The following is a 24025-nucleotide window of genomic DNA, read 5'->3' as shown; positions in this document are numbered from 1 at the left end:
TTGCATGCAATAATAATGAATCATAACGAAAATTATGCAATATCCGTTGTAGTCTAGTTGGTTAGGATACTCGGCTCTCACCCGAGAGACCCGGGTTCAAGTCCCGGCAACGGAACTAATATTTTTGTTAAATTGTTATACCAAATAGCACTTTGATTTTGAACACAGCCAATATGTTTTTGTTAAATCTAATATTTTTGTTATCTTGTTTACCCAAATAGCAATTTGATTGAATGCACAGATTAATTTCTCCAAATAGCACTTTGATTGAATAAACAGCCTATTTTCTTTGGTTATGTAATATTTTGGTTAGTGGTATCTATTTTACTCCAAATGTAACCTAACACTTTGATTGAGAGTTATGATAGCCAGGCCCAGCCTGCTCAAATTTTGTGATAAGATTCCCAGGAGTCATTTTGGGTTACATATTTAACCTAAATCAATAGTTTGGGTTGAACTTGAAATAGACTGAGTTTGAGTTAGAGGATGCATATAGCTTTTTAAGTATGTCTGCTGAGAAGAAACTGCAACTTGTAAATGTGTATGCAAGAAAAAGTATGAAAAGCAAGATTTCACATTCCAACAATGTACATGACATGAAAAACCATAAACAAAGTTTTCTCAGTAGCAAAAGAACTCAAACACCCTCCCCTTCCCCCAGAGCCTGGGGCAACTTATGTTGCTCATCAACAATTGCATTAAAAAAACTGAACACATATACTACTGCAAGCATGCAGTTTCATCATGTGTTCCTCCTAGACAATCCCCTAAAACCATGCTTCTAATAGAAAAGAAGCTGGTTCACATCTAGTAGCATAGCCATATTTAGAAGTGCTGTACTTTCGGTGCACGCCAGTAAGCTTCCCAATTGCTGCCTTCTGATGGAAACAAACCATCAATTTCGAGCATTCCCTGTTGTAGAAAATCAAGGTACACACAATCAAACATCTGTCTGATTTGTCAATAAATAGATATCAATCTAAAGTATACTTACAAAAGTTGATCTTTGACATAGCTGCTATGCCTCTCACAGGTTTTATTCCACTCCTTAGACACACCGAGAGTGCATTGTGCAGTAAAGATAGCAGCAGCTGCAAGCATTGATGGTGGGAATCGAAGCATTTCATACTCAACTAGACATAGCTCAATCAAGAAGAACGACACGAGCTCCACCTGATTACATAAACAAAAAGTTATATAAGTAGTGATTCAGAATGTTATTATACTTCTTCGTGTGATACTCATTCTATGTAGCAAAGAAGTGTTAACACCTTCTTATCAGATTGAGCGGCTTTAAGAAACCGCCTCATAAATGCATATGCTGTAGGCACCGTCATGTTGAACTGTAAGGCATTAACCATCAACTTTTCCTGTGGACAGTTGAAATCATTTAGCCAGAACATAATGGAGGTAATACGTTTCGTGTTAAATGTAAGATTTTGGTCTTAAATTTAACTTACCATTTCAAGCACTTCTTTTCTGGTGTAAGCTCTGTCAGAGATCAAAATTAGATCCTCCACTACAGGTACAGAAACCTCTTCATATTTGCAGGCAAGAAGCATAGCTGTTATTCCAACAAGTTGAAGCTTTTTCCTTATCACTGACTGAACTGCCAGGAATCTATCGATGAGATTCACAGTCAAATACAAAGTCTCCTCCAACAGTTCAAACTTGTAGTGTACCTTTAAATTGGATTAGACGTTAACAACACCCAAAATTCTACTTCATAAAATTCAGAAATGACACACAGCAGCAGACTGTATACCTCAATCAGCCAGTCAATGAGGATGCCTCTCATCCTCTCATTGATATCAAATTGTTGTTCCATATAGTTTGGAGGGACGCAGCTAACGATCTGCAATTAGAGAAAAGGGGTAAGCAAAGATTGCATATCAAAATTGAAATAATAATGACGAAACAGCCTAAGCATACCCTGCACGTGTGTGTATACATTCTATGTTATGCATCTATTATTGGACTGGCTGAAAAGTTGCAGTGCTTGATTAAATTAGACTAGATTCTAAGTGTAATGTGGCAATCTATTAAGCTTAATGATCATAAAGGTGAAAAATATGACACCTCTGCAAACTCTACAACAGGCCATAATCCTAATGAACATGAACAAGTTCTCTAACAAACAAATAGGAAGACTGGAGATAACATCTCCACCTCAGCCTTCTTGTAGTAAGCATAGATGTCGTCGATGTATTCCACTACTGCAAGTGAGTTCTTTTTATCAGGACTGTCTATGTCCACAATTGACCAATCTTCTGCATCTTCCATCTCTATTTCCTCATCCTGAATCAAAGAACAACATCAATGGCAATCCAAAAGCACATTCAGAACCAAGATACAAAGATCATATCAGCTTACCATCCTATCAATTTCCTCCATCATTGCTTCTGTATGTTGCACAAACATTGGCACAGCGGAATTACCAGTGGTCTTGTATTCTTCAGCATCTATAATAATGCAGTCTGCTGATTCATTTCTAATTGGTACCACTGGGACTGGTGGCTTTGTTACCTATGGAAAACTACAATGTTAACAGCAGCTCAGCTTTACAAAAAACCAAGAGGGGCTTGAAAGTGTGTACCTCGACTGCTGGTTGATGCTGTTTGCTTGCAATTTGCGCAGCTAACTTCCTGAAATATCAATAACCCCACATACAAATTAACAAATGAATCGAGATCAAGTGTAATGATTTTTAGGATTCAGCTTCGTATGGACAAACACCTACTTAGTATCATACAACCAAGAGAATTAGAGTCAAACCTTGTGATTGGACGATGAATCGGAACAGGAGGGATCTTGTTAGTAGCAGCATTGGTTTTGTTTCTATAAAGAAATGAAAAGCAAGTTAAAACATGTAGAGAGATCAAGATTAAAACAAAAGAAATTCAATCGAGTACTCGGGTTTAAGAAGTTTTTACTCGGTAATGTCATTTCTCTTATGAACAACAGCACAGTGTAATGGGGGAGCTCCCATTACATTCCTATTGATTGTGCTTAGTGCCCTCCTATTTTGCCCCAACCCTCCAGTCACTTTTCCTCCAACACCAGGCCTCAATCCCCCTAAATAACAATTAGGGTTTATCACAGTCAAATCAACAAACACAAAACAATCGAAACAAACACTAATTCAAGAACACAAAAGAAACTAAACTCACCTTGAAGATTTGAAGGCCTAATCACTCCTGGGTAGTTCTCATCTGATCCAGCCATCTTCACTGCACCAATCCACAAAACAAAAACAAAATCAAAAACCCAATTGAAAAATTGAATGACCCATCAATCTGAACCAAGAAAAATAATAAAGAATTAAGCTTAGACACAACAAAAACTTCATTTCATGAAACCCCAAATACCAACCTGAAAACTTGATCAACACTAGACGAAAAAGATCAGATCTTTGAGTGGAAACAACCCGAAAAGATCCCAGAAATCGATTAAAGACTAGTAATTGAAGAACCCCATGAAACTAATCAAAGATTTTCAAAAAGAAAAAGTGTTTCTCTACTGATTTATCTTGTTGGGGTTCATTAAAAAGAGAGGATTTGGGAAATGGGTATATAAAATTGAATCGTAAACATCGGATATATGTCTGCACATGCTACGCCTTTTTTGTTTTTCTTTCTTCATAAAATTTTGAAAGTAACGGCTAGTAAAATATAGCCGTTAGATGAAAGGTCGCGAAGTTCCGAGCTGTGGCCTAACGGTTATCTTTCAAAAAAATTGCTTCTAATCATCATATCTTTTGCTTTTTTAGTATTTTTCTAATTTTCATCTTTTTTGTCTCAAATAATTACTCATAGTTAAGGATTATGATTATACTTTTTACTCCTTTTGGTTAATTCTATTTTCTCCCTTTAGGCATATTTCATCCGTTCACTTTTACATGTTCAATATATTAAAATTAAAAGTTCATTTTTACGGTTCATTTTAGACAATAAAGAAATCATTTATCACCTAGTTCATGATTAAGTATAGTCATTTCCTAATGCATTTTTCAAAGATTAAATTTATTGTGTTCAAAGGGTAATATAGTAAAATTGTTATTCTATTTTCTATTTTTTTACGCGCATGGGGTAAGTCAATATTAGACAGAGTAAATACTACTCCCTCCTCCGTCCATTTTTACTTGTTCACTATATATACTATTTTTTGGATGTCCAACAATATTTGTCCAATTTATAAAATCAATGAATAATTTACCATATTGTGCTTATTTTATCCTTGCTATTAAATACTATTCATTTTCAGTGTTTAGATGACTTATATTTAATAAGGATAGTTTGGTAAAATTACCTTTATCATTTACTTCTTCCTAATCCTTGCGTCTAGTCCAATAGTTGACAACTATTGTTGGATAAAGGGAGCAGTTAATAGGTGAATTGTGTTTAGATTTGATATCAGAAGAAACTTTATTAAGACGGTTTGAACGAGTCTAATTGATATGTTATTTTATCAAATGTCAGCTTGAACAATGATCGTGAGTTTGGAATTATGTTGAATCTTTATAAATTGAAATAAAACATTGTCATGAATGAATTCATGCAAGCATTATAGGCAAAATGTTTGGTCTATTTATTTAATTTCTTCGTTTAATTGATAGGCTTTGAAGAATAAAAAAAAAAACTATTTTATAATAGTGTTAGTTAAATGATAATCATGTTTAGATTTGATATTGTAGGAGTTAATTGAGTGTTTGATGACGATTAAAATGATTTGGACAAGTTTGATTGATCGATTCGCTATTATATTAAATATTACCTTGGTCTCAAATTTCAACTTTTGTACAAAATAAATAACATTTGTTATGGATGAAACCTCATAATTTGATTGATGTGTATAAATTTAAAATACTAGTCTTTTTTTACCCAAAAAGACTATTAGTTTTACCCAAAATTAGGAGTCTTTTTTTTTTATTTGAATTACTTTTGTGGATGTATAAAATCTGAAATAAACTATTTGAAAGTGTTTAATACTTTATTGTTTAGGAGAAAATTTATATTCGTTAGACAGTGCTAGTCAAAAACTTGGACCACTAGCTATTAAATATTTATTGAAGAATTAAACTATACAATATATCTACTTACCTCTTCAATATCCTCTTATAAATCAAAAATCTCGAGTTGAAACTTTAAAAATTGACTTTATAATTTTGCCATCAAGGAAATGACTCACATCTAGATTAATCAAACCTCTAGGTTGAACACCGAGATATATATTGTAACATGAAATGCATTGATATCTTAAATATATTAGTCGGATTTTGTTTGCCTTAATTTCCCCTTGCCATTTTAATGATGGACGCTCCATAGTCCCTACTATGGCCCTTTTTTAATTTGATAAATTATTAATAAAAGAAAACCATTAAGATATGATTATAAAAATGAAAAAAAAAAAATGAACTTATAGTACAATATCATTTCATATCTCAATAAATTCATTGAACCATCAAATTTAATCACTATATCCACCCCATAAGCTAAATTTATCTAGTAAATTTTCTCTTGCATATATAATTGCATAGAGATAAAATTTCATGAGATAATATTTCAAGTTAAGCCGTAAAAAGTGACATGTCATTTATAGCTTAATATAGTAAGGCACTATTTCAAAGGTGCATAAATTTTGTATTTTTTTCCTCAAATTTAGACGCGTAGGTAACGAGTGGAATTTTGAGATTGACCGAAATGAGAAAAATCAAATCCAAAAAATTTCTTCGAAATTATTAGGGTTTTGATTTTTCTATCCTCCATGAAACAACCTATAATTTATTGAATCCAAAATTCACATTATTAATATTATTGGTTTTGTTTCTTGGAGGTTTTCAAATGGTATCAGCTGGGGAAAAAGCTATTGAACAAGGGTTTAAAATGGATGAAGAAAATGATCAATCAAATCAAATTACAACTCCTATTGATAAAAGGGATTTGGTATATGAACTTACGGGTATAATTCATATTATAAGTTCTTACGCCGAATTTAGGAGGACTCAAAGAAAGGAAAGTCGTAACCTTGTACGTAGGATGAAACTTTTATTACCCCTTTTAGAAGAAATTCGAGATTTCGAAGGAAAAATACCTGAATCAGGTGTTCAATGTTTGGTGAAAATGAAGAAGGCATTTCATTCTGCTAAAAAATTGTTAAAAACTTGTCATTGTGGTAGCAAGCTTTACCTGGTAATTAATTCTATCCTTAATATCATCGTTATGTTAATATGTGTGACCGTCCTATCTAAAATCATACTTTAGTCATTACTAAATTATATTATGTCCCTCCATGTGTGCACCTGATTCTGTTTCTCGAGGTTTTGGCATGTGTGTGTTCATCTGGTTTAAAAGCTTAAGCTAGTCTAGAAATGACGATATTATATGTTTCTGGGATTGATTTTCTTGGTTTTTCGTATGCAGGCTTTGGAAAGTGAGGCTGTTATAAGGAGATTTCATTCTGTATATGAAAAATTAAGCCAAACTTTGGATGGAATGCCTTATGAAGAACTTGGTATTTCCGATGAAGAGAAAGAACAGGTCAGTTTAGTACGAACAAAAAATTTTTCCTAGAAAATAAGTGGTTTTCTTACTTATATTGACGACCTGATACTTTTCAGGTGGAGTTGATGATCATTCAATTTAAAAGGTCTAAGAAACGAATTGATACTCAAGATATGGAACTCGCGATGGATTTGATGGTTTCATTGTCCACAGAGAATGATCGAAATGCAGATAGTGCTAGTATAGAAAGGCTAGCGAAAAAACTGGAATTGCATACAGTTGAAGATCTAAAAGCTGAAATGATATCAGTTAAAGAAGTTATCAAGGAAAGACGATCACATAATGCTGAGAACACACAACGAATCGTTGATCTTCTAGATAAATTGAAAAAATTAGCAGGTATGGAAGAAACTGGTCCTTGTGATGAACCTGTTATGCCTAAAGCTCTCGAGAAATCAACCTCGATAGCTATACCAAATGAGTTTCTTTGTCCTATCACATTACAGATTATGGCTGATCCGGTTATTATCTCAACAGGACAGGTGAGTAAATTTGTTGATTATACCAAACGAGTTTCTTAGTGAAGTGTGACTAACTTCTTTTCACTCGCGCGATCTTTTGCAGACGTATGAAAGAGAGAGTATACAACAGTGGTTGGATTCAAATCACCATACATGTCCGAAAACGGGGGAAACTTTGACACATTTATCATTAGCACCAAACTTTGCTCTAAGGAATTTAATTGAAGAGTGGTGTTTGAAAAACAACTTTCAACTTCCAGCAAAAGAGACTCCAATGAACCCCGAAAGTCCTTCTGCTGGAAGTGATGAAAAGCTATTGTCGTTGATTAAAGACCTGTCTTTTAGTCATTTAGAAGTGCAGAGAAAGGCTGTAACAAAGATCAGAATGCTTTCGAAAGAAAATCCAGAGAAACGAACATTGATAGCTAATTATGGAGGAATTCCACCACTCGTGTTGCTACTTTCCTATCCGGATTCCAAAATCCAGGAACATGCTGTGACAGCTCTTTTAAACTTGTCAATCGATGAATCAAACAAGAAACTTATATCCAGAGAAAACGCGATTCCTGAAATAATTGAGATTTTGCAAAATGGAAGTGTTGGAGCTAAAGAGAACTCTGCAGCAGCATTGTTTAGCTTATCAATGCTTGATGAAAACAAAGTAGCTATAGGTTCGTTAAATGGCATCCCTCCGTTGATTGATCTGTTAAAAAATGGAACAATCAGAGGGAGAAAGGATGCTATTACTGCACTTTTCAATCTATGTTTCAACCATGCTAACAAAAGTATCGCGATCCAAGCTGGGATTGTAGCACCATTACTTCAACTACTAGAGGAAAAACACTTAGACATGGTTGATGAGACATTGTCAATATTGTTGATTCTCGCGACTCATCCAGAAGGCAGACAGGTAATTGGAAAGCTTTCATTCATCGAAACACTGGTAAATTTGATGAAGGATGGCACTCCCAAGAACAAGGAATGTTCTGTGGCTGTACTTTTCGAGTTGAGTACCTATAATTCAAATCTTATGCTTGCTGCCCTTCAATACGGCGTGTATGAATATCTAGTAGAGATAGGTAAGGAGGGAACTGATCGTGGCCAAAGGAAAGCAAAATCAATACTACAACTTATGACCAAAACTGAGCAGATCCCATATTGACAATGCAAAGTCCAAATGTACATCTGCTTTGCATCCAAATTAACGAATATATATTTGTTATATGTTATATAATGTAAGAAAATGCGAGAAAACACGAGTGCTAATAGAACTCGTTGAAGGGTTGTGTCTCTTCAGAAAAGATAAAAGAAGTCCTAACGGAAACTCTGTGAAGAACTTTCTGCAATGATTCAAGGCAAAGTTAGAAGAATTTTTGCAGGAATATTTCTCCTTGTAATCCAGGTATGATCATAGACTATGTTACTCGGACTTTTCAAAAATGTTGACAGGTGCATGTCAGGTACTCCAAAAAAATTAGTGCATTTTGGAGAATCTGACACGGGTGCAACAACAATTTTGAAGAGTCAGAACAATATAGATCATAGATTGTGAACTTGCATTACAATCTAGTGTTGATTAGATGGATGTGATTGTTTTTATGTGACTAATGAAAACAAATCAATGGAGAATCCTGGGAGAATGTGTGTTGTTGAGATTGTAAATATTGTTTTAGTTCTCCTTGTACATTTTTTTTTCTTCTTTTCCTATTGAAAGCTTGTAAATTATTAAATACAAAAATCAAACCCCTTAAGAAAAACTCATTTATTTTTATTTTATGCTACTATTGATTTTGCAGCAAATATGAGAACAAATCATTATCTTTATCAAGAACAATACATCGATCGTTTGGTTGGTGGATAAGAAATTCTGTAATTATTTTAACTTGTGTTTGGTAATACGTATTATTTAGTCTCAGGATTATTTTATCCCACGAAAACGTTTTGTTGACCCATTGTGATGAAAGTAGAGTTACAAGTACAAATAACTCCAATACCAAAATGAGTTGTAGCTCATTGTTTAATTTTGGTAAATTCAAGATTTTACTAACATTAATAATACAAGTCTTAATTATGATATTTCATTTATAAAAATTCAAAAAAACATGGAGATGTAACATTGCTAAACATAAGTGAGCTACATTTTGAGCAACTCCAAAAGCAAAGACGATTACAACAAGACACAAAATTTTGAGGGTAATATAGATATACTTATAACCTAACAACAAGACACAAAATTTTGAAAAGTTAATAAAAAAGGAAAAACAATTAGGCAGTTTGGTATGGAGAGTTTGGAGGCTAAATTATGGTACTGTTTTGATATTAACAGTTTGATGTTTTGCTTTTGAGTATTGATAAATGACAATAAAAATGGAAAATATATTAATTGGTCGAAAACCACTCTCAATTTAAATATTTAATTAGTGCAACCAATTAAATGTAACTACTATTCACGTATATGTGATTCTATATACGTTACAATATATATAGACATGAAGTTTAATTGAACCAAATACTTTTAATATAGGTTATAAATAGTATATAACTATGCGAAAAAATCTATATAGTTTTTCTTAAAGAAAAAAAATTGATCAAAGATTGTAACAACATCAAGTGGTAAGAATTTAAGTTTGACTAATCCAATTAATTTAAAACTTGAATTCGATTCTATCCGATAACTATGATAGCATGAGATACCATATACATGATAGAATAGTCGTGGTTTTCGTGCAGTGAAAGATAACATATACATGTTAGAATAGTTGTGGTTCCTGTGAATTCGATATCTATTTCAGTGAGAACAGTCGTGGTCCTCGTGAATTTGAAATTTGTATTAGCGTGAGATAACATGTACATATTAGAATAGTTGTAGTCCTCATGAATTTGAAATTTATATTAGCGTGAGATAACATGCACATTATTAGAATAGTCGTGGTCCTCATGAATTTGAAATTTATATTAGCGTGAGATAACATGCACATTATTAGAATAGTCGTGGTCCTCGTGAATTTGAAATTTGTATTAGCGTGAGATAACATATATGTGTTAGAATAGTCGAGGTCCTCGTGAATTTAAAAATTGTATTAGCGTGAGATAACATGTACATGTTAAAATAATTGCAGTCCTTGTGAATTTGAAATTTATATTAGTGTGAGATAACATGTACATGTTAGAATAATTGCAGTCCTCGTGAATTTGAAATTTATATTAGCGTGAGATAACATGTACATGTTAGAATAATTGCAGTCCTTGTGAATTTGAAATTTATATTAGCGCGAGATAACATGTACATGTTAGAATAGTTGCAATCCTCGTGCATTTGATATCTTTATTAATGTGAGATAACATGTACATTTTATAATAATCGTGGTCCTCATTAATCAGAATTAGTATAAGACAACATGTACTTGTAAGAATAGTTGTGATCCTCGTGATTTGTGAATACGTACAAGTAGACCTGAACATAGTCCAAAATTTAAAAAGGAATCGATTCACACGAAAATAGTGACCAGACCTATATTGCTCAAATTTTCAAAAAACTAGAGTAGGTCTGTGGCAAAACCAACAATAATTCACCAACAACTTTTGAATCGAAAATCTATCAAAAATAATCTCTCTACTCCACCAATATAGAAGTAAAGTTTATATACATACTATTTTTTTAAATCACACCTATAAAATTCATTAATTATATTATTATTGTTATTATAGTTGTTCACCAATAGTTAACAGACAATTCTACAATTAAAAAAAGAGTTTCATTTAAAGACCATTTCTCTTGCTTTCCCATTACTGTAAATAAATAAATAAAAAAAGACAAAAGAAGTCACTAAAGTCTTGTGAATCCATCAAATTCTGGTCAAAGATCATGTCAATTCAAGTAAATTAACTACTTTTAGGGGGCATTTTTAGGAAATACTCACTTTCCTCCTATTATTTACTCGTCCATTATATTAAAAATATATTTTACTTTTAATTATTACTTTTAATAAATCAAGACAAAATCATATTTTTATCCTTTACAATAATTATTTATTTTCTAAATTAGAGAATATTATCTAAAATTTATTTTTTTAAGAGATGTGTAAAGTTTAAAGTGGACTTGTTTGGTAAAGTGATAAAGTCTTGTAGATATTTATGATGATTTTTTTTAATTAATAAATGAAATAACATTCTGCAACTTATTTATTTCTTAGGAAGTAGTAATAAATATTTGGAGCCAAAGTTGCCTCTTTTGAAACCCCTCACTGGCGCCGTCTCTTCATCTTTGCTCACAGTTTCTGATTTACACCTTTTACAGTAAGTATAATTTCAGCAATTTCACTTTTTTAGAACGATATATCAACCAAAATGATTCGATCTTTGTTGCCATAAACTTTTTTAAAAAAAAAAATGATTTTTTTTAATGTAAATTATATGAAGAAAATTGAAAAATGTGTTTTTTAATTCGTCATTCATGGTTATGTGCGAAAATTGATAATTTTTCGAGGTGGGTTTTGGTTTTAAACGAAGATTTAGTGGATTAGCTTCGTTGGGGTTGTTTATGGGTATTGGAAATTGAAGTAGATTCTTCTGGGGTAGCTGGGTGCACAAAGCATCCCGCGTTAGCAAGGCCGGGGAAGTAGATTGTGTATAGCAGAATTCATGGGTTTAATTTTGGTAGTGGGTATGTGCTTTGGGTTTTCCCCTTTTGGAGTATTAAGTAAAAAAGAATTGGTCTTAAGCTGAATTTTAATTTTTTGAAATTTTGTTTGCTGTTCATCATCTTATCGAAATGGTTTGTGGGTATTTGGCATTTTTGTTTGTTGAGAAATGTTTTTATCTATTTGATGATATTTGTTTATAGATAGGAAATGTATGTTCATTTTTTACCTTAGATGTAAAAATTATGGTTTTGAATTTGTGTTAAGGAGTCTGTTAAATATTTTGCTACAGATCTGTATTTGCTTAGCCATACATTTATTGTATGAGTTAGCTCTAATGAATACTTTTTGGCTTTAGCTTTATAGTAATTTTATGTACTTCTTTTACTCATGGAATTGGTTTTCAATCATTGTTCTTGAAATAGTTATAATGCTAAGGGTGTGTTTGGGATGAAGAAAAATGTTTTTTTTTTTTTTGGAAAAAAGTGGCCTTTTAAACTTATTTTCTAGTGATTGGTAACAACAACAACAACAACATACCCAGTGGAATCCCACTAGGTGGGATTGGTAAGTAGGCAAAAAATATTATCCCAAGAGCATTTATATGTAATATAGCTAAACATATGGAGTAGGATAGGGTGTTGGAGGTGGGATGGTCAAGGGATGGGAGTTGGGACCGTTGGTGAGTGGAAATGAACTTGGAATGTCACTTATGTAACTTGTTTACTCTACTGCCATTAGGGAAGTCATTTTCCTCATTCTTTAAGGAACCTGTTTTCCTAGAGAAAATGTTACCAATCATGGGAAAATTGAAAACATTTGATAACTTGTTTTTTTTATATAAAGTACTAGATGATAAATTCTTACAAATAAGAGGTGGGGTATATTGGCTTCTTTATCTTCTTACCAAGACATTCATCAGTGGGTCTTTCTCCTTTGTATTGGTTCTGTCTCTTTTGTCCTCTTACACAGGGAGCTGATGAAATCTACTATGGAGTGACTGATTTGTATATTTACTACTTCACTTTTGGACCATACAAACAAAAAAGTATAAGCAATTATATTTCAGCTGATGCACTGGTTTTTTCTCTTTCAGAACATCTCTTGTTATCTCATTCGGTAGCACCCAAAATATAGTTAAAGGAATTGAGTTATGTATCTTTCTGCTAGTTTTTGGTGTCTTCCCGTCCCTCCATTTGTAAAACATTTGTATAATATCTCCTGGAGATACCATTTAATGTAGTATCGTTTTTTGTAAGAATAAAGTCCACTTCCCAGGTTGCCTTGCAGTGTATAAAATATGATTTACTTACTCTTAAATCTTTTTCACATAGGTAAAATCTGTTAGTGACGCCTCTTTCCCAATTCTGTTTTTTTTTTTTGTCTTTCTACCATCTTCTTCTTCTTCGAGTCTTCGTAACACTAAGGTAGTGGAGTATGATATATTTTTCATCTTTGCTTTCTGATCAGGCTTCATTCTGATAATTTTCTGCCTCCGAAGGGTATTGAGAATAATCTCAAAATGATCAACTCTGAACCCCTTCATAATGGTGTGACCACTGGTGGAACTGGTATGCCAGCGTTTGATAAGCAGCTTCCTGGTGTTACAAGAAAGACAGCTTTGAGAGATGTGCAGAATCAAAAAAGCAGCTTGATGAGTAACCATCAAGAAAATTCACATCTTTTAGGGGTAAGACCCATTGCAGATCCAACTAGGGTATGTGGAACTAAGAGGCTTACACCTGAGCGTCCTTCAAATACCAATTCTAGCATATCTTTGAGCAGCAATGGTACAAATGACAATATACTTAATGCTCGACGAAGATTTGATCTAGAACTAGGTAAAGGAAGACTTCAGAGCAATGTGGACAAATTTGTGGAGGCTACTCACTCAAAGAACCTGAGTCAGTTGCAGAGGATAATTCCTCAAAAACAAAATCTACAGAGGGAAGGTAGTAATGGTCATCCTCCTGTAGCATCACCAAAGCATTTGACACCTATGATGACATTTTCTCATGGTGGACCATCAATTCCTAATTCTCTTGGCAAGGCTGCTAACAACTCTCATGCTGTTCCAATTGATTCTTCTAAGCTTTCTCCCCAGCCAATGCGTACTTTGGATGTCAAGGTGGATGAAGATCAGAAATTGACAGAACATTTCATTCGTCTGCAGAAGTTCCTGAAACAGTGTGATGAAGCAAACCAAACAGAATACCTTCAGCGTGAGTCTTAGAGTTTTGTTACATAACTTATAAGCAGTTGACTAATTTCATTTTGACTCCTTGTTTATGCTGTTTGTATGATTTGTGTTTCTATCAGTGCTTCTGCATTTGTCACCACCTGAGCTTAGCAGACATGTTTTGTCTAGTTTCATTTTGACTCCTTGTTTATGCTGTTTGTATGATTTGTCTTTTTGTCAGTGCTTCTACGTTTGTCACCACCTGAGCTTAGCAGACATGCCGTTGACTTGGAGAAAAGGGCTATCCAGTTGACAATAGAGGAAGGTAAGCTGACAATGAACTGTTGGTTTTTTTTCCTACCCTTCATAGATGGGAGTTTCTGAATGGTTCATATGTTTAGATGTATGCATGTATAATGAAACTTCACTTCTTAGTTGCGAATAAACCCTTGCTTGATTTGGTGAAAGACTGCCTTGTATTGATATGTGTATTTATATGCTACCTCCATTCCAATTTGTTGTCTTACTTTTCTTTTTAGTCCGTTTCAAATAGAATGTCTCTTTCCCTTTTTGATAATTCTTTCATTTCAACTTTCTATGTGACCTGTTTAAGACCACAAGATTAAAAGATATTTTGGTACATTCAAGATGTTTTTTAGTTTAAGACCACAAGATTCAAAAATATTCTTTATTTTCTTAAACTCCGTGTCAAGTCAAAACCAGACAAACAAATTGAAATGGAGAGAGCATGTCTTTATGACTATCTGTAAAAAAGTGTGGCTAAGTCTGAGTGGACTTTATTCAAGGTTACTAAAGTCCTTGAATCTCCTCTTGCATTTTGGTAGATGTTGCTACATTGGCTAGTTAAATCAAGCACCCAACACTTTCCAGTGCATGACATGTTATTATATATTCTAATTATATCAGGAAGAGTATTTGCTCAACTTCTCATGCTTATATTAGAGGTTGACATCCCCTTCCACATCCTTCAGTGGGAATATGATCTGCTTGTGTGGGGAAGCTGTATGTAAGATGTACCTCCCCTGCCTTAGGACCAAGGGCGGAGTCAGGTAGGGTCGAGGGGTTTGGATGAACCTGTTTATACTTGATCAAAGTTATTTTTCACTGTATACATAGTAGATATTGCACCCCCTTTGGCTTCTTCGTGTGTTTACTTCTTTATATTTTGAACCCCCCTTAGTGAAAATCTTGGTTCCGCCACTACTTAGGAGGTGATCCAATTGAAACACACAGAATGAGAGTCTGGAGGTAGGTACTCAGCCATCTTATGTGCACAATGTGGAAGTCCAACTACAATAAGGTTTCAAAGCCTTACATAATCGCCACTTGCTTCAAATGAGTCAAGAGTGAGGCTTTATGCCTTGAACCTAACTACCTTGCGAGTTGTTTATTCACACTAATGGTATCCCTTCGTTGTTTAGTTGTAAACATTTTCCAGATCTGTTGAGAAAGTACAGGTAAAAGCGACCAACACAAGAACATTTCAGTAAAACTTCCCTTTTCTCTATGTTCAATGCAGGAAAGGAGATGCAACGAGTGAAGAACCTCAATGTTTTGGGAAAATCCGCCCTGTTTTCCAGCTTAACTCAGACAGTTCCATTAGTCCCGACCAAGAAATGATGAGCACGAAGCTAATGTCAATAATTCGTGTTGCACTGATGCAATGCCTGTTTTCAGCCTTGTACTCCACAGGGTACAAGATCTTGAGCAGAGGCTATTGGGCGTTGGCTTCTTTAGACATCTAGTCTTTTTTTTTTTTATAGTAAGCTTTTTCCTTTTGATTAGAGATCAAGAAGTTATCAAACACTGTACTTTGGTATTCTTTTGGGTATAAGCAGCTCATACTATCTGTACATTCTTCCATCTACATATTTGAAGTTTGCAGATTCTTGATGGGGTAATATAAAGTAGAGTTATATACACCGACGGTGTAAAAGAATTAACATTTATGCAGTTAAAACTACTTTAATAGTCAAATGCTGGTAAATGTCAACACTAGTATAGGTTGGTAAAATGGAAAAGCTAGTACCAATTGTTATTAGTATGATATACAAGTGAGGTTTGAACAAGGAGAAGTATATATGAACTTTATTTCAATCTTTTAAGGTAGAAAAATCTATTTTTGATTCAAGAAAAATACAAGGTGGAAAAGATAGTAGCTTGTTGAATTTGGTCAAATAACATTAAAGCAAGATTGGGGAATAACAAATTTTTTAAAGATCTTTCTAAATATAATTTCTTTATTATCGTATTCATTTTCCTTACATATTTCGATTCGCTATACTTTGAATCTAGGGTTAATCAGAAACAAGTTCTAAACTTGCATAAGATAAGAATAAAGTCTATGTATGTTCATGCTATCTTTTCAGACTTCGTATGTTATCGTAATTGTGGTGTAATATATGAAACGATATTTTAAAACAAAGTTGCCTATTTTACATCCTTTCCAATGATTTGATTATTCTCGAATTAAATTTGTTGTACCTATTTACCTACAATATTCAAACCTCTACCTGGTACTGATTTGGTTTCAAGTTTCAACCACTAAAAAAGAAACAACTAATCAATAATAATCCAAATTACAAGGAATATTGTTAGTGGGCCCTTAACAGAACGGCCCATAGTGTACTAATCCCTATAAGCAGAATCTAATCAATTCTGCTGCGTTCACACTGCCCATTTAAAAGGTCCAATATAGCTTTCATAAGCCCATTTGGAATATTTCTGGGCATTGCACACACTTCTAGGTCCATCTTGACACGTGGCATCATTACAACGGTCCAGCTCATCTATGACTGTAGATTGATTAGCTTTGGGATAAACTCCAAAAGTTAGATAAGAAACAAAATAAACTTATTTTTATTTTAGTATTTTCTTTTTCATGTGACGTGTGGAAATTAATTATTACCATAATTAAATTAGTTGGTTTTAGGAGTTAAAAAGATCTCGATGCATTCACCACAAAAAAATGAAGTTTTTGACAAGGATTTATCAAAGATTATCTTTATCTCATACAAGTTAGGAATAAAATTGACATACATTGTATTTTTTCGAATTTCATTTATAGAATGATACTAGCATATTATCTTTTTAATAGCTTGAAAACGTTACAAGAAAATATTTAAGATTTTAAAAGTTATTTCAATCATTAGATTATAGTTTAATGTTTTATTCATAAAATCAAATACTAGTATTAATTAGAGTCTAATGTAATTTTTTAAAGAATTATAGTTTATGCATTTTTAGAAAAATAATCAAAATTATGGCCTAAGAAAAGGACATTTAATCAACCCCACAAAAAGGGGAATAATCATTGGGTAAAACACAAAATATGATTTGTGGACCCTTTTCTTTAATTAATATTTTGTCTTCTTGAGATTAGAGATATGGTTGCACTAATTTGAAGATTATATGTAATCCATAGTTTTAAGAGACAGCTACTAGTAAGAGAACAATCTAATACAATTAATTTAGTGCAAATCAATCTTTTATACTTACGGATAATATATTTTATTCATCTATTTATGCAGATTCAATAAAATTTATATTCTTTTATTTTATTTGGATAGAGAATAGATCACAATTCTTTATTTAAATTGACATGTAATTATTAATATTATCATCGTAATTTTACAGCTCCAACTTTCCAACAACTTTTATTTTTTCATGGTTTGTAAAATATTTATTTTATTTAGTATTTCATAAAAAAAGAAAAAACTAGCCATAATAAGAAAAAAGTGGATAAGCGATGGATATTATTTTAAAATGATAAATATAGAAAGGCGAGCCAAAAAAGGAGAATTAGGCAGTTGAAAAATGGCCCTACAAGATCTATATATTAATATAAAATCAGCTCATTTTTATTTACACCCTCCAAAAAAAATAACGCAAATTTCTTCTTCAGTTTTATCTCTTTCGGTCTAAATTTTCTTCTCTTTTTTCGCCATGGATCCTTACAAGGTATTGTTTTTTCAATTTTTATTGAAGAATTTTATTGATTCTATATGTTTTTTGTGTTTTTTTTTTTCAATTTGATCTGTGTTGTTGCAGTAGATTTCTTTTGATTTTCCAAGTAAAGGAATTTTTTTTGTTTGTTGTTTAATTTGATTTTGTGGATTGTTATCTGTCGTGAAACTTTTTTTTTTTTTTTTTTTTTTACGTTTTGATTATGGTATGTCAAGGATGTATGCGGGGAAATTGAGATTCCGTTTTTTTTTTGGTTTGTTTCGAGTTTTTTTTGGTTTAATTTGGTGGTTGAAGCTCGTTTTGCCCTAGTTTTATGGTGTTTTGGGTCGATTTTTTGTTGATTTGTAATGAAGTGCGGGTTTATGTGTAGTTTGATCTAGAAAACCTCAGTTTAATCCCGTTTAACTTAGAGGTTAACTCAATAGTTATTATTTTAGAAAGTGATATTTTTTTTTATCTCAACTTTTTTCTAATGGGACTTTATGATATACTAATAACTATTTGAGAAATCAAGTTATGCTTTCGTATCTATTATGGTTTGGTAAGGGTATACGTGAATTTTGGTTTATATTTTTGTTGGTGCAACTTTTTGGATATTGATAGAGCTAGAATTATTAGCATGTCCAGAGGATTTTTGGTTGGTTTATATTATATTTGAACATATGAGGTTCATGATTAATGATTGTGAAATTTGATGCAGTATCGTCCTTCAAGTGCTGCCAATTCCCCTTTCATGACAACTAATTCTGGTGCTCCAGTGTATAACAACAATTCTTCCTTGACTGTTGGAACTAGAGGTACTTTTTAACTTCTCTTATCTTTCTTCTAGTGTGTAAAGTTTGCTTTTTTATTCTATTTTTTGGTATAACAACATATTTCTGACCTTGTAAAAGAAGAGAGTTGATAAGTTGACAGCCAACAGAAGCTAGTTTGGGTATTTCAAGGCGTAGTTGATTGATAAGAACAATTATTCCTTCTAGCTTGTGATTTTTTGTGCGCGTGGGAAACAAGATGCCAGTATGATATATCTTGTTGTTTTGGGGACATGCATTTGGTTAGCTACTTAAACGGTTAAGATGATATAAGTTTAGACAGTATAGTGTCTGTCATCTCTGGGTGTGCATATGTTCCCATTTGTATTTCCGTATCGGGTCAGAAAGTGAACGTGTCACCTGATCTTGTTAGCGATCTTTCGTTTGTGTAGATCATTATGAATACATATATATGGAAACAAACAGGAACTACTGTTCTCCTGCTTTGTTAGCCTGTTATTGGTCCTCCTTGATGCTCAGCTAGAAAAAGTGTGTGATCTAGATGGTCAGTTTGGTATAAGTTGCCTTACTGTTTTTATTCTTGGATATATTCCTTGATGTTCCACTCTTTTGTAGAATTGTTTAACATGGTATGAGTAACATTGGTCATAATGGTCAGCAGAAAATAGTGTAATATAAGAAAATGTAGATGGTTGAAAGATGGGAACAACAAAATTATCACTTTTCACTATTTCTATGTCATTTGAATAATTTGACTCCGGCAAGAATTGGTAGAACTTGATTAAAGGGCTAAATAGCTCTTTGCATATTTCAAATCATGCAATTTGTCCTGTGTATAGAGGTGCTTTTCATGAGATCAGTGCAAATAAAATTCTGTTGTTTTCTGATATATCATAATAACATTTACATAATTTTCCAGTTTTAGTGGATTTCACACCATGGATAAGAATATTGAAACTTGTTATTCTTTTTTCAGGGCCAATCCTTCTCGAGGATTATCATCTGCTGGAGAAGCTTGCCAATTTTGATCGTGAGAGAATCCCAGAGCGTGTTGTTCATGCCAGAGGTGCCAGTGCCAAGGGATTCTTTGAGGTCACACATGATATATCCCATCTTACATGTGCTGATTTTCTTCGAGCTCCTGGGGTCCAGACACCTGTTATTGTGAGGTTCTCTACTGTTATCCACGAGCGTGGAAGCCCTGAAACCCTCAGGGACCCCAGAGGATTCGCTGTAAAATTTTACACCAGAGAGGTAATTTCTAATCAGATGCTAGTTTTATCTTGCAATGTCTTCATTGTCAGACTGTTATTTATCAGTACCCTATATTGTATGCCTGTCAATCTAGTAGGAGAGCATTGCTGAAACACAAACTTATATTTCATCTCTCCCTGGCTTTGGATTCAGCAATTGATTTTGTAGAACAGGTTGAAGAAAGGTTTATTCTATGTGAGAAGTGTTTTGGTTTGAGCCTTTAGTGATATGCCTAATTTGCATGATTTTCCATTTGTTTGGTCCTTTTTAGTAATTTTAGACAGCAACACTATTGCTCATATGAATTTGTTCAGATTAATAATCTCAATCTCGATGAAATCCTACTGCAACTGTTTATAAGCCCAAACACCGCGTGGTGCTGTTTTGTGATGGTTTTGATCACTCATGGATTCTGAAAAAATACAATGTTGAAGGGAGTATTCACTTGTAAAAGGGAGTGTTCAAAATCAATAAAGTGTCTATCAAGTGTCCTTTGTTCCCTGGTTCTTGTTCTTATGAATTTTATCTGTTGGAAATAACCATTTACTTAATAGCCATTTTCTGTTTCCTGATCAATGAAGGCACTGCACTTCTTTTGTGTTTGCTGAACATGAACGTGCTGCTTTCGTGAATTGTTTTTGTTGGTTCTGTATTTTTCTTCTGTTCGTGGCTGAAGAAACGTACTGCACTTCTCTTTACTTCTGCATCTGTGCTCGTTTTTGTATTTCAGGGTAACTTTGATCTGGTTGGAAACAACTTCCCTGTCTTCTTCGTTCGTGATGGAATGAAGTTCCCTGACATGGTTCATGCCCTGAAACCAAATCCAAAGTCCCACATTCAGGAGAACTGGAGGATCCTTGATTTCTTCTCTCACCATCCAGAAAGTCTTCATATGTTCAGTTTCCTGTTTGATGATCTGGGCATTCCACAAGATTACAGGCACATGGATGGTTTCGGTGTTAATACCTACATGCTGATCAACAAAGCTGGGAAAGCACAGTATGTGAAATTCCATTGGAAGCCAACTTGTGGAGTCAAATGTTTGTTGGATGAAGAAGCTATTAAGGTCGGTGGAGCAAATCATAGTCATGCCACCAAGGATCTCTATGATTCAATTGCTGCTGGGAACTATCCAGAGTGGAAACTGTTCATCCAAACTATTGATCCTGATCATGAAGACAGATTCGACTTTGACCCCCTAGATGTAACCAAGATCTGGCCTGAGGACATCTTGCCATTACAGCCAGTTGGTCGCTTGGTATTGAATAAGAACATCGATAACTTCTTTGCAGAGAATGAGCAGCTTGCTTTTTGCCCTGCCATTATTGTCCCAGGTGTTTACTATTCGGATGATAAGCTTCTCCAAACTAGGGTATTCTCATATGCTGATACCCAGAGACACCGCCTTGGTCCAAACTATCTGCAGCTCCCAGTTAATGCTCCCAAGTGTGCTCATCACAATAATCACCATGAAGGTTTCATGAATTTCATGCACCGTGATGAAGAGGTATAGTACATCCTTGCTATGAGGTTGTTGGTGCAGTAATATTTCTAGTGGATTATTTAAAGTAGTAATATTTATCCACTTCACAAGGAAAGAGAAGGGGTTGTTAATCATATTAGACTAGTTATTCCGTTGTCTATGTTAACTTAGCAAGGCAAGAGAAGGTACTTTGGTCTGATTATGAAGCCCAGTTGCGAATTTTGGTTCCCACACTACTTTAAGAGTGCATGTATTGATAGTTTACTCTTTTGATGTGTTAACCTGATGTTGTATGCTGTTTCAGGTCAACTATTTCCCCTCAAGGCTTGATCCTTGTCGTCATGCGGAGCAGTACCCTATTCCTCCTCGTGTCTTGACAGGAAAACGCGAAAAGGTGACGCTGAGTTTATTTTATGGTTTTCATAAAAAATCTTGATTTTTGGTGCAAAGTTAACTTTCATAAATAAATATATATATTCTCCGTTTTACCTAGTCTCCGTATGTCTTGATTTTAAATTATGATGAGTATATTGCAGGTCATCATTGAGAAAGAGAACAACTTTAAGCAGCCAGGAGAACATTACAGATCTTGGGCACCGGACAGGTAGTCTAGTTCCTTTGTTATTTTCAGTCACCAACTTTCCACCCCTATCAGTTAGTTACTCATCTGCCAGCCGGCCTTGTAATTGCAGGCAAGAAAGATTTGTGTGCAGATGGGTTGATGCTCTATCTGATCCTCGAGCCACTCATGAAATTTGCAGTATTTGGATCTCATACTGGTCACAGGTCAGAGTTCTTTCCTTTAGATGCTTCTTTAATCCCGCATTTATCCTGAAGGACGGACACAACGATAACAATGTTTGTTATGCATGAATATATATATATGCTGCAGGCTGACAAGTCTCTTGGTCAGAAGCTCGCGTCTCGTCTCAATATAAGGCCGTCAATGTGAAGATTAAAATGTGTTGCTGTAGTGAAGAAGTAATCCAAGAAAACAATGTTTGTTTTGGTTGGTAGTATGGTTGTGTACCAACAAACTTTCTTGTGTTAGTTCTGACGTTGCTGTCACTTTGAATAAATTGAACGTTTTAGTCTCATGAAGTGGGTGTTTCTAGAGTACAAAGAGGTTACATCATTTCACGTGGATTGATATATACATATTGATAACGAATATACAGTTGGATCCTATTAACCGCTCAAGCATCGACCTAGAAAGAAGTTATATTCTTAAAAAGAAGACGTTCTAAAGTACTACACGATGGAGGACCTGTGCTCGCACGGGCCCATCAAATAAATATTAATTTATTTATTTTAATTGATGTGACATAAATATAATTTGGAGAGTCACTTACTTTTAATATGATATTTAAATATTTGAAATTGTAAATCATTAATATCTATTATGTATTTTTAAATAAATATTATTTTATTCTCTATGTTCTATTTATATGGTATATACTAATGGAAAAAACCTTGAATTTAATATCACAACTTACTTTAGCACTTAAATTACACGGACGTTTAAAATCCCCTTCTTAACATCTTTCAAGTGAATTTTTTCAATTCTAACACTACATTACCAGTCTCTCACAATAGCAAGTGTATTACACATGTGTCATGCCATTGCCACCTTAGCGCCATGTCATCGCCACATCAATGCCAAATTGAAAATTATGAGTTTTTTAATTCTTTTTTTTTTGTTTCTTTTTATAATGCAATCACATTCTCTGGTTCAATTGTTGTTTTTATTTCTGTATTTATGATTTATCGTAACAGACATAAAGTCTTACATTTTATTGGGATTCATATATATAATTGAGATATAATACATAAATATGTTTTTTAATTAGGCATCAATTGACATATATACGCTCCGATTTTAGGTGTACATGAGTAAATACTTAAACTTATATAAAGTTGAATAAATACGCACACGTACTATATCCTGTATGACATAATACACATAAGATGGTTATATAGGACATTAATTATTACGTAAGGCGCTAAGTAGGATGTGAGTAGGGGTGTGCAAAAATCAAACTGACCGATAAATCGAATTTAATAATGTGTTATTGGGTTAACAGTTATTTAGTGGTTTTATTTAAAAAATATTGGTTTATCGGTTCGATATTGGTTTTTCAATATTAGGTTATTGGTTTAGCCGATAACCCATTAAAAATATAATAGTTTACTATTTTAATTTTTAGTCATACATAACTATCAAACAAAAAAATATTAATATAATCTTTATATTAGACTATAACTATAAGGAACTTACACAATTAACACAACTTAATTCTGCTTTCTGCATTTACCCTTTAGATTTTAGTATTACTTTAGTCTTACGTTCACAACGTCAAAACCTAAAGAACTAAGAACAACGACGGGTAGGGTTTTCAACGACGACGACAAGAGTTAGGCAACGACTAGGGTTGTGAATTGTGAGTATTTACTATACTTTTACTACATTAAGCAGAATTTTTGCACTCAATGAATAATCTGATATCTCTTTTTTTTATTTCGCATCAAATTGTTGGACACGTCATATATTTGTTTTGAAAACATTTTCTTATTGGTTAAACTGAAAATCGAACCGTTAAAGACCAAAAATCGATAACGAATATCTTATTGGTTTGGTTATCAATTTAAAATATTTAATAACTGATAAATCGAACCGATAATACTTAA

At 33.4% G+C, this 24025-nt stretch overlaps 5 protein-coding genes and 1 non-coding gene across 8 annotated transcripts in view; 5 read left to right on the top strand and 1 right to left on the bottom strand.

Moving 5' to 3' along the window:
* The window catches only part of LOC125854462 (NADH dehydrogenase [ubiquinone] 1 beta subcomplex subunit 2), a 151517-nt gene extending 150189 nt beyond the window's left edge, over positions 1-1328 (top strand). Inside the window, exon 4 of the mRNA XM_049534017.1 lies at positions 1317-1328. The gene's annotated coding sequence lies outside the window, so the exon portion shown is untranslated. The remainder of the gene's footprint in view (positions 1-1316) is intronic.
* TRNAE-CUC (transfer RNA glutamic acid (anticodon CUC)) lies at positions 43-115 on the top strand. Its single transcript has one exon. It is a non-coding gene; the product is annotated as a tRNA-Glu (tRNA).
* LOC125854450 (G2/mitotic-specific cyclin-2-like) lies at positions 577-3339 on the bottom strand. Its single transcript, XM_049533996.1, has 11 exons — positions 3171-3339; positions 2934-3075; positions 2776-2838; positions 2597-2645; positions 2374-2526; positions 2170-2298; positions 1766-1855; positions 1461-1682; positions 1272-1370; positions 995-1173; positions 577-912 (listed from the first exon to the last, which is right to left on the bottom strand). The coding sequence occupies exons 1-11, from the start codon at positions 3223-3225 to the stop codon at positions 768-770; spliced, it is 1326 nt and encodes a 441-aa protein (XP_049389953.1). The 5' UTR covers positions 3226-3339; the 3' UTR covers positions 577-767.
* Positions 3340-5771: 2432 nt separating this feature from the next.
* LOC125857019 (U-box domain-containing protein 15) lies at positions 5772-8211 on the top strand. 2 transcript variants are annotated; one of them, XM_049536687.1, is made up of 4 exons: positions 5772-6188; positions 6420-6536; positions 6617-7042; positions 7125-8211. In XM_049536687.1, exons 1-4 carry the CDS (start codon positions 5841-5843, stop codon positions 8181-8183), a joined length of 1950 nt encoding a protein of 649 aa, XP_049392644.1. In that variant the 5' UTR covers positions 5772-5840; the 3' UTR covers positions 8184-8211. The 2 variants fall into 2 exon arrangements, with proteins under 2 accessions (XP_049392644.1, XP_049392646.1); XM_049536689.1 differs by lacking the exon at positions 6420-6536.
* A 2983-nt stretch (positions 8212-11194) lies between these two features.
* Positions 11195-15749, top strand: LOC125856471 (uncharacterized). Of its 2 annotated transcripts, none has more exons than XM_049536029.1 (4): positions 11195-11317; positions 13163-13883; positions 14082-14165; positions 15381-15749. In XM_049536029.1, the coding sequence occupies exons 2-4, from the start codon at positions 13184-13186 to the stop codon at positions 15479-15481; spliced, it is 885 nt and encodes a 294-aa protein (XP_049391986.1). In that variant the 5' UTR covers positions 11195-11317; positions 13163-13183; the 3' UTR covers positions 15482-15749. The 2 variants fall into 2 exon arrangements, with proteins under 2 accessions (XP_049391986.1, XP_049391985.1); XM_049536028.1 differs by having other exon boundaries at positions 11209-11317; positions 13132-13883.
* A 1979-nt stretch (positions 15750-17728) lies between these two features.
* On the top strand, positions 17729-22434 carry LOC125854435 (catalase isozyme 3). The gene is made up of 8 exons (XM_049533979.1): positions 17729-17821; positions 18528-18624; positions 19577-19854; positions 20585-21361; positions 21642-21731; positions 21874-21941; positions 22030-22123; positions 22230-22434. Exons 1-8 carry the CDS (start codon positions 17807-17809, stop codon positions 22287-22289), a joined length of 1479 nt encoding a protein of 492 aa, XP_049389936.1. The 5' UTR covers positions 17729-17806; the 3' UTR covers positions 22290-22434.
* Positions 22435-24025: the final 1591 nt, after the last annotated feature.

This window comes from Solanum stenotomum, chromosome 2, assembly GCF_019186545.1.
Source record: "Solanum stenotomum isolate F172 chromosome 2, ASM1918654v1, whole genome shotgun sequence".
Classification (NCBI taxonomy): Eukaryota; Viridiplantae; Streptophyta; class Magnoliopsida; order Solanales; family Solanaceae; genus Solanum; species Solanum stenotomum.
Note: the sequence above shows the minus strand (reverse complement) of the source record. Positions and strands in the feature narration are given on the sequence as shown.